Source organism: Clupea harengus, chromosome 13 (genome assembly GCF_900700415.2).
Source record: "Clupea harengus chromosome 13, Ch_v2.0.2, whole genome shotgun sequence".
Taxonomy (NCBI): Eukaryota; Metazoa; Chordata; class Actinopteri; order Clupeiformes; family Clupeidae; genus Clupea; species Clupea harengus.
In genome coordinates this window covers 19019232-19029231 of record NC_045164.1, presented here as the reverse complement: position 1 = coordinate 19029231, position 10000 = coordinate 19019232, and the positions used below count along the sequence as shown (strand labels likewise).

Below are 10000 nucleotides of genomic sequence, written 5' to 3'. Positions count from 1 at the left end.
GGCGACTATGCCGGCACGTTACAATATAGTGCTTTTATTTATGTTAGGACATCATGATGGCTCGGTCTCGGAATCATGACTATAAATGTTAAACATAATTGTTAATGATACAAATATTCTCCTATTTATTATTATTATAATTATTTAAATCCGAGGATGTCTGTAGAAACACGCAATCAACAACGATTTATCTTCCTTGGATAAAGTAGCTAGCATAGCATAGGTCATTGAAATGGATAGGGTAGCTAGCATAGCATTGGCCATTGAAATCATAGACAAGTATACATGTCTATGATTGAAATGACTAGTGTAGCTAGTTGTAATCTGTCATTCTCTGGTCTTGGCGTTATTTGTGAGAATACAGCCTGATTGGTTTATTCTATGCAGGCTTTGGCCAATGACAGGCTGTCATTGTTCTGACTGAGATCAAATGCAACAGGTCAGTGAGTGTTTTGTGTTTTGCGTAGCAAAAAAACGGAGACACAAACGGTTGTGAACCGATTCATAACTTTAATATCGGGCAAAGACCGGTTCATGTCATTTTAATACCGATACGGGACTTCACGCATCGATGTAGTCGTATCTTACACGCTAAAAACGGATATCGATACGTATCGGTTAATCTTTACACCCCTAGTATGTATGTGTGAGTGTGTGTGTGTGTGTGAGATATGTTTTTCTGTCAATTCTAACCTATTTACTGTTGTGTTGTTTAACTAATTTATATGTTTTTCTGTCAATTCTAACTGGCCCACATCTAATATACAGGTGTTTGTGAAGCAAATCACCTACTTTACAGTTCCATGACATTTCCAGGTTTTTCATGACTGTATGAATCCTGACAATGGTGTGTGTCTGTGTGTGTGCGTGAATGTTGCAGATCCCACAGTGGTGTGTGTGTGTGTGTGTGTGTGTGTGTGTGTGTGTGTGTGTGTGTGTGTGTGTGTGTGTGTGTGTGTGTGTGTGTGTGTGTGTGAATGTTGCAGATCCCACAGTGGTGTGTGTGTGTGTGTGTGTGTGTGAATGTTGCAGATCCCACAGTGGTGTGTGTGTGTGTGTGTGCCTTCATACGTTTTGCAGATTCCACAGTGGTGTGTTCTGGCTGGTTTGGGGGTGACACACCTCTTGCAAAATGACACGAAAGGAAGATCATTTTTCATCTGAAACAGACAAACAAACAAACATGTAAATAAACGTCTGTGTCTGTGTCTGTGTCTGTGTCTGTGTCTGTGTCTGTGTCTGTGTCTGTGTCTGTGTCTGTGTCTGTGTCTGTGTCTGTGTCTGTGTCTGTGTCTGTGTCTGTGTCTGTGTCTGTGTTCTCACTGTGGGTGGGTATCCGGGCGATGTGCGCGTGGCCTTGTAGTAGTGGAAGGCGATCATGACGAGGTTCCAGTGGCCGTAGCACAGGTGCCACACGATCCACAAGGGGGCGTACGTGTGAATCACCATCGGCAGCAACACCAGGTACGCAATCAGCACGATAGAGCTCGTCAACACCACTACTAAACACACAAACACCTGTAGAACAACACAGACACACTCAGTATGATAGAGCTCGTCAACACCACTACTAAAAACACAAATACCTGTAGAACACACACCCCCACACACACAGCATCAGAACACCAGGTACAGTGGTGCTAGAAAGTTTGTGAACCCTTAATATGGTATGTTCATGTGTTGATATTGAGTTATGACATTTAATGAAACATTGTGTTCATTTTCCTTAGACAAACTTTAGCGTCATTTGGATTCAAGTGTTCAGCAGAATAGAACGCAGAATTCCACAGCAGGTGCCATGGTGAAGGTCCAGCCCTACTTGGCTGAGCCAAACATTCCTAGATCAGAGAATTCATATGAGTACTGGGCAACACACAAAAATATGTACCCAAGTCTGTATGTGCTTGCACAGACATTTTTATGCACCCCATCATCTGTTCCGTGCGAGCGGGTGTTTTCAAAGGCAGGAGAGATTATCTCTAAAAAAGGAACCGTCTGATCCAAAAGTGGTGGAACAAATATTGTTTTCAAATAAAAACGCATGGGGTCACACAAGCACATCCACTGCCCAGTTACACAAATCATTTTCACCCCCTTTTCTTTGAAAAACACCATCACTGCCCTGCACTTTCACTGACCAGTTGTCCAGTTGTCCAAAAGCACTTTAACTGCCCTCTGTTCCAATCGCATAATCAAAATCAAACCTGAGTTGTCCGCATGTAAAGCGACGTCACCAACCTTTGCGCCACCATACAATTCTTGCGCTCATCAATCAAAGATTAAGTATTTGTGTGTCACTTGTGTGTCACGCTAACTAAAATGAACGGTCTTAATTTCATTATGGAAGTACAGGTGCATCTCAAAAAATGTGAATATCGTGGAAAAGTTTTTCCATAATTGAATGCAAAAAAGGACACCTTCATATATTCTACATTCATTAAACATAAAGTGCCTGTTTCAAGCCTTTCTTGTTTTTACATTACATTTTACATTTAGTCATTTAGCAGTTTTAATCTTGACATCTTACAGCTCATGGAAATCAAAAATCCAGTATCTCAAAATATTAGAATAAAGAATTTAAAATACAGAAATGTCAACCTGAGAACCTCACAAACTTTCTAGGACCACTGTACGCAATCAACACGATAGAGCTCATCAACACCACTACTAAACACACAAACACCTGTAGAACACACACACACACACACACACACTCACACTCTAACTCCATAACATTTCATCAAAACCACCTGAAGCAGAGGCTAACCACATGATTATTACCAGGTAATACACCACAGTGACCCCACACACATACACACACAGAATGAGTCATCACAAACCACACCAACAGGTTTCGAAGACCAAGTTATCACGACACACACACACACACACACACACACACATATATATATATATATATATAAACACACTGACCCGCCCGAACCATCGTGTGAGGCGGTCGGCGGCCCAGAAGACGGGTTCGAAGAGCGAGTCGTTGACCACGTCCCAGCTGATGAGCGAGTTGAAGCAGAGCGAGCGCGCCAGGAGGTGTGTGTACCCCCACGCTTCCCTCACACACCGCGGCACACGCCCCCGCCCCCGACGACAACACACACGCACACACTTCAGCAGGACAGGCCCTGCCGGGCACACCCGCATCCTGCAAACACACACAGATAATACAGTTAAAAACACACACAGATAATACAATTACACACACACACACATCCAGAGATTGTGCGGACACACACACAAAGCAGTCTCTAATACACATACAATCATAAACATAAACCTCGCTGAGCAGCCTCTCCCTCTCCTTCTATGTCATATTATGCTGAGGAGTTTTTCCTTGCCCCTGTTGCTTTGTGCTCCGGGGGGGGGGTTCAGGGGTTCAGGCCCTGGGCTCTGGAAAGCGCCTTGAGAAAACGTTATCGTTTTGGTGCTATATAAATACAATTTACATACCAATAACACACACAGACAAATGCACCTGCGCCTGTGGCTCAATTAACTAAAAGCTTCTTGTGAAAACACACGCACACACACACACACACAAAAGGATGATAAGTTCTGCATTTTGTGACAACCTTTCTTGTCAGAGGTCATGCTGACAGACACATAAAGAACCTCACCTACAACTGCTTTGTGTGTGTGTGTGTGTGTGTGTGTTCACAAGAAGCTTTGTGGTTGAAGCTTTGTGGTTGGTCCTTTCCTTCTGTGTTGCGGGAACAGACAGTGCGAGGAAAGCCACAATTACATGTTAAAGAGTCTAGTGCAAACATGTGTGTGTGTGTGTGTGTGTGTGTGTGTGTGTGTGTGTGTGTGTGTGTGCATGTCATGCTCTGACAGGTGAAGGTGTGGTCATGTCATATTTATGTTTGTTGTCTGTGTGGGGGTGTGAGTGTGTGAGTGTGTGTGTGTGTGCGTGTGCATGTTATGCTATGACAGGTAAAAATGTGGTCATATCAGGTTTATGTGTTTGTTGTGTGTGTGTCAGCAAAAATGTCAAAACAATATAGTTTACACAAGGGAGACAGGTGTGTGTGTGTGTTTTAAACATGCAGCAATTAACTCAACTTTTTTCCACTGTCTATGAGGGTTGGTCTCTTTCCAGGGTAAGGCTGATCTGTGCTATATGGCCTATGAAAACATCGCTGTGGGTGTGTGTGTGTGGGCTCCATCAGCATTCCCTGGCACCTTGCTCACTGTCTCTCTTGCCTAGAAATCCACACCATAATGTACGTTTGTATGTTTCCGGTCCGTCCACATTCTTGATGGGCACGGCCACGTGTACAGGTGTTTCTCTACTCACCGGTGAGCAGCCTCACCTCGCTCATCTTTTGAGAACTACGGCATTCACGGAAGTCCGAGGGGCATAAACTCACAGCACCCCTCTAAGTCGGTGACCGGCGCGTGTGGCTTAAATGACGGTGACGGCGACCGCCATCAATCCCCTCCCCCTTACCATCAGCACACATATTTAATCGCCAGACAGCGCGAAAGAGGGGATTACGTCTGGTCTTTGCCAACACCAGGTCAAAACGTCCTCATAGGCGCCCAGTTTTTCACGTTTATGCATCGTAACACATCACAAAAAATATTGAAGGCGTTAACCAGTCAAACGGAAGGAGTGTTTTAGATTGGACCTTGAGATTCTTCCCGTCACCATTCCTTAGTCTGAGATGGGAAGTCAGACCAAAGGCTAGCAGGCTACATGTCCAGCTGCTCACACACCTGAAATGATCACACGGAATCCGTTATTACCGTTACTCACCTGGCTCTGATCCGGTCTTAATGGCACGGCGCCGTGCGCCTCAGGTCATGATACGGAAAGGTAGGTTTTGCTCCCTGATGATGGCACAAAAACAACGCAGTGGGACAGTTCTTCGGTCCTTTCACGATCCAATCAGTGCAACCGACCAGTGCGCATGTTTACAAATAGGCGCGGCGAACTCTGGGAAATGTAGTTTAAAGACACATGTTTGTGTCAGTGCCTTTCAAATGGTAGATAATAAGAACGAAAAGCATAGAGTTTTATATACACACTCATCGTAAATGTTTGAATTGAAAGTGCAGTACTGTTATTAAATAAGTCTACAACCCCACACTAGAGATAACAACCAAAAACAGCATATTTGACACGATGAGAGGCAAACGCATTCTGGGAGTTGTAGTCTGTTCTTGAGAATAACGTGGATATGTGTACAAGTTAGCTTGGCAGATAGCGATACCGTGTTAATACTATAAGCATTTACGTCGTGCAGATGTAATGGCGTTTAATTTCAACTTTGACATTAAGGTGAAAACAGACGAATGCTGTCAAGGCCATGCGAAAGCGGAAAAATATCAGGAACCTTGTCTCAAAACTGTAAGTGACGCACACAGCAGCGTTTAAGATAACGCTTGGTTGAGGCATATTTGAGTTGGTTGAGGCATAAATCTAATCTGTTGGTCACTGGGGACATTCCAGCAGAATATCAAGTCATAATACATACACACCTCATTGCAGTTGTCCTGAGTTACGCTGGTTTTCAAAGGTCTTACAACCGTCACCCCCAGGTCTTCTGAAGTTAGCGTTAGCAGAATCTCAGTATGGTCTGAGCCATTCTATGGTCCAGCTGCAGACGACCTGGGGGTGACGGTTGTAAGACCTTTGAAAACCAGCCTAACTTGAATATACACTTATATCTACAAGCATGGGTGCGCTGCTCGCTTTAGAGTTCTACATTGGCCCCTGGGTTAGGGTTAAGGTCAGAACATTCACATTAGCGCCTGGTTACCCAGGGGCTGCAGTAATGGTGTGCAGAGATGTGTTATTGTATGTAGATTCGGTTCGAACTGATGGTGGTGTTTTTACATTTTTAATTTCAAGTATGTTGCTGATGTGGTTGTGTGTGTACGTGTTTTAAAGGTGGATGATGTCACCCCCGCTAAGCCCCTGAAGGCAGCGCGAGAACACAACCTCCCTACAGAGCTGGACTCCCTCCTGCGGGACGTCGTCATGGAGACCGTACGTGTCGGGGTCCTGCCCCCTGTGCTCTGCGTGAACGAGTCGGTGCTGGAGCACACGGCGGAGGAGAGGGAGGAAGAGGAGGGGGGGGAGGAACAGATCCTGAGGAAGATGGCCGCCCAGCGCTCTGACCTCATCCCGGGGGTGTACGAGGGAGGGCTGCGGGTGTGGGAGTGCACCTACGACCTCCTCGAACACCTGGAGCCAGGCGGCGTGACCTTTTCAGGTAGGCGAGTCTTAGACCTGGGATGCGGGGCGGGGCTGCTGGGCGTCATGGCGATGCGCTTGGGGGCGGAGCAGGTGCACTTCCAGGACTACAACAGCACCGTCATCCAACAGCTCACAATCCCCAACGCAGTTCTCAACCAGCAGTCTGACGACAGCGAGGAGGAGGAGGAGGAAGAGGAGGAGGAGAAGAAGAAGAAGATCTGCAAGGAGGCTGAGAAGGAAGAGCGAAAAGAGAAAGAAGAGCGAAAAGAGAAAGATGAGAAGGAGAATCAGCAGAAGGAGAAGGAGAAGGAGCGGGAGGAGAGAAACACCCAGCAGAGGGTTGATCAGAAGAGGAGAAAGCGGGAGGGGGAGGAGGAGGAGGATGAAAGTGGCGACAGGTGTGACGCCCCCCCTCCCAAACGCAGAGCCCCCCCCGCCGTAGGTCCTTGTCGCTGTCGCTTCTTCTCAGGGGACTGGTCTTCCTTCCTGTCTCTCCTCCGCCAAGACAGTCCGGCGCACAAATATGACATCATCCTTACCTCAGAGACCATATACAATACCGCCTACTACGAGGCGCTGCACGAGGTATTCCGCTGGCTGCTTGCGGAAGACGGACAGGTGCTCTTGGCCACTAAGGCGCACTACTTTGGGGTGGGCGGCGGGCTTCTCCTGTTCGAGCGGTTTGTGGAAGAGAAGGGCGTGTTTGAGATGCGACCACTCCTGGACGTGGATGAGGGGCTACAGAGACACGTGGTGTCACTCAGGTTTAGGAGAAAGAACACACACGCGTCACACTCTACAGCCACTGACGAGGCGGCTCGAAAGATGACATAAGTGTGTGTGTGTGTACGTGTGCATGAGCGAGTGAGACAGAAAGTGATACACAGACAGACAAATAGTGAAACATAGCTGATGTTTTTGTGCCCTCTTGTGGTCTTTTACAGTAAATTCATCTAAATGGAACAGTGGTTTCCTGTGTGTCAGTGTTTGGTTTGGAGGGATCATCCCCATCATACTTACATAATCTACATAACCCATTACTGTAGGCACCCACACACACACACACACGCACACACATCAGATGGTGTTCTTGCAGGGAGAACTCATTGACCAGATGTCATTACTTCAGGGTAAACAAACACGACTCTCCCAGGGTAGAGGCTGATGATGAGGCCGACGGCATCTACTGTAAGCTGCCTTTCCCCACAGTGACCAGACCCCTCTCATGACAGACCCCTCTCATGGTGACAGACACACACACACAAACAGACATACCCCTCTCATGGTGACACACACACACAGAGAGACCCCTCATATTGACACACACACACAGACAGACCCCTCTCACATTGACACACACACACAGACAGACCCCTCTCATGGTGTGACACACACACACACACACACACACAGACAGACCCCTCTCATGGTGACACACACACACAGAGAGACCCCTCATATTGACACACAGACAGACAGACCCCTCTCATGGTGACACACACACACACACAGACCCTCTCATGGTGACACACACTACAGACGGTATCTGCTGTAACCTGCCTTCTCCCCACAGTGACCAGTGGGCACCCCCTCTCATGGTGACAAACACACACACACTCACAGACCAGATCCGTTCCCTTCTGTCTCAGAGGACCAGGATGTGTGTAGTGTGTGTTTGAACAGTGGGAGAGAAGTGAATCACCTGTGTTGAGACGAGAGATGCCATCACAGGTCACCTTAATCTCACCTGTGCTGAGACGAGAGATGCCATCACAGGTCACCTTAATCTCACCTGTGCTGAGACGAGAGATATCCAGCACAGGTCACCTTAATCTCACCTGTGCTGAGACGAGAGATGCCATCACAGGTCACCTTAATCTCACCTGTGCTGAGACGAGAGATATCCAGCACAGGTCACCTTAATCTCACCTGTGCTGAGACGAGAGATATCCAGCACAGGTCACCTTAATCTCACCTGTGCTGAGACGAGAGATGCCATCACAGGTCACCTTAATCTCACCTGTGCTGAAACGAGAGATATCCATCACAGGTCACCGGTCAGTCATTACTTTATATAATCTCACAGGTGATTCTGATCACATAGGCAGGCCTTCATCTGACTGGTCAGTCACAATACCTATGTTACCTCACAGGTCCCTGGTCTTGCCACTTCATATGACTGGTGGTGGTAACTCTGGTGACTCTAGTCTGGTGACCAGTCATCCTCACAACATGCTGCCACAACATTTGTCACTCTCACAACATGCTGCCATGTCATTGGTAAACATGCTGCAATCCCATTGGTTGCACTCACAGCATGCTGCAATCTCATTGGTTGCTGCATGCACATGGTGTTCTCATTGGTTATTCCATCTACTTTTAATAATGGCATGGTATTTGGTCTCAGATGCACTGTCCTTTTATCTGTTTCCGTGTACACCAAAGTAACACACTCACGCCATCTTAGGGGACAAGACTGTAAGCCTCAAACATTTATTACTTCTTGGAATTCTGACCAATGACACATTATCACAGCTGTTGGCCCAGGTACATCACCACAAAGAGAAAGGAATGACAGGGGTGTGTGTGTGATGCAGAACTAAGACAATTTAACATTGACTTCAATGCTGTGGGCCGAGGTACAGCGTCACAAAGAGAAGGGATGACAGATGTGTGTGTATGATGCAGTACTAAGACAGTGTAACATTGACTTAAGTGCTTTTGGCCCAGCTTCATCATCACAAAGACAAAGTGATGGTGTGTGTGTGTGTGTGTGGTACTGGTCCCTCCCTACATAATACAGTTGGTCAATAAATATATCAGAACTAAACTCTCAATTACAGTCTTATTAGACAGCCATGCAGCTCTACAATGCCCTCTCTAGACGCATCCGACACAGCGCACACACACACACACACACACACACAGTGTGTTTAACGGGCAGGAGCTGAGAAAAGGACACCCCCACACCCCTCCTCTTCTCTGTAGAGGTCAGAGGTTGAAGGTCAAATGTCATCTACTTCTTGGCCTTGCCCTGTGCGGCCACTGCCTCCATGGCCTTGCGCACGGTCTCCTCGTCTCCCAGGAACTGCATGGGCTTGACAGGCTTCAGGTTCTTGTCCAGCTCGTAGAGGATGGGGATCCCAGTGGGCAGGTTCAGTTCCATGATGGCCTCTTCAGACATACCTGCAGCCGTGGACACACACAAACACACACAAACACAAACACACGCACACAAACACAGTTGAATACTACAGCAAAAGCCCACTGGTCAATTCTGCAGCACAGGCCTATAGTCAGGTAATGCAGACATATAGTCAAGTAATGTACTATAGTCAAGTAATGTACTATAGTCAAGTAATGCAGACCTAGGTGTGCGCCACATAGGGGTGTGTGTGGGGCGGGACGTACCCTCAAGGTGCTTGACGATGCCTCGGAGGCTGTTGCCGTGGGCAGCGATGAGGACCCTCCTGCCCTCTTTGATCTGGGGTACAACTTCGTCGTTCCAGAAGGGCAGCGCCCGGGCGATGGTGTCCTTCAGGCTCTCGCACGTCGGAAGCTGGTCCTCCGTCAGGTCGCCATAGCGACGGTCCTGTAACAGAGGTCAGAGGTCAGGGAGCTCAGACAGCGGCTGAACCGCACTTCCTGTCTGCTGACACACACATACTGGATTTGAGTGAGGGGTCAGGGTTGGTTGCTTCTGAGACAGCACAGTGAGACAGCACAGCACAATGGTACAGCACAGCACAGTGAGACAGCACAGTGAGACAGCACAGTGAG

General features: G+C 47.5%; 3 protein-coding genes across 5 annotated transcripts in view; 1 reads left to right on the top strand and 2 right to left on the bottom strand.

Moving 5' to 3' along the window:
• The window catches only part of zdhhc16a (zinc finger DHHC-type palmitoyltransferase 16a), an 11072-nt gene extending 5478 nt beyond the window's left edge, over positions 1-5594 (bottom strand). Inside the window, exons 1-5 of one of the 3 annotated variants that reach the window (XM_012832245.3) lie at positions 5500-5594; positions 4775-4954; positions 2935-3160; positions 1324-1518; positions 1072-1160 (exon numbers count right to left, since the gene is read on the bottom strand). In XM_012832245.3, the coding sequence (XP_012687699.1) occupies positions 1072-1160; positions 1324-1518; positions 2935-3159 (509 nt within the window). In that variant the 5' untranslated portion in view covers position 3160; positions 4775-4954; positions 5500-5594. Of the gene's footprint in view, positions 1-1071; positions 1161-1323; positions 1519-2934; positions 3161-4312; positions 4517-4774; positions 5016-5499 lie in introns of those variants that run through there. The other 2 variants (XM_042709595.1, XM_031578793.2) reach the window with 2 other exon arrangements.
• mettl18 (methyltransferase like 18) lies at positions 5150-7183 on the top strand. Its single transcript, XM_012832252.3, has 2 exons — positions 5150-5368; positions 5912-7183. Exons 1-2 carry the CDS (start codon positions 5270-5272, stop codon positions 7052-7054), a joined length of 1242 nt encoding a protein of 413 aa, XP_012687706.2. The 5' UTR covers positions 5150-5269; the 3' UTR covers positions 7055-7183.
• Positions 7184-8683: 1500 nt separating this feature from the next.
• Positions 8684-10000, bottom strand: part of pgam1a (phosphoglycerate mutase 1a) — a 5251-nt gene continuing 3934 nt past the window's right edge. The window contains exons 3-4 of the mRNA XM_012832263.2: positions 9632-9812; positions 8684-9406 (exon numbers count right to left, since the gene is read on the bottom strand). Coding sequence (XP_012687717.1) covers positions 9237-9406; positions 9632-9812 — 351 coding nt within the window. The 3' untranslated portion in view covers positions 8684-9236. The remainder of the gene's footprint in view (positions 9407-9631; positions 9813-10000) is intronic.

What these genes read in the sequence shown, in the direction of transcription:
- mettl18 (XM_012832252.3), top strand. Translation starts at nt 5,270, where the DNA reads ATGGCGTTTAATTTCAACTTTGACATTAAGGTGAAAACAGACGAATGC. An exon ending in AGGAACCTTGTCTCAAAACT is followed by an intron (nt 5,369 to 5,911) that starts GTAAGTGACGCA and finishes CGTGTTTTAAAG; the next exon opens with GTGGATGATGTCACCCCCGC.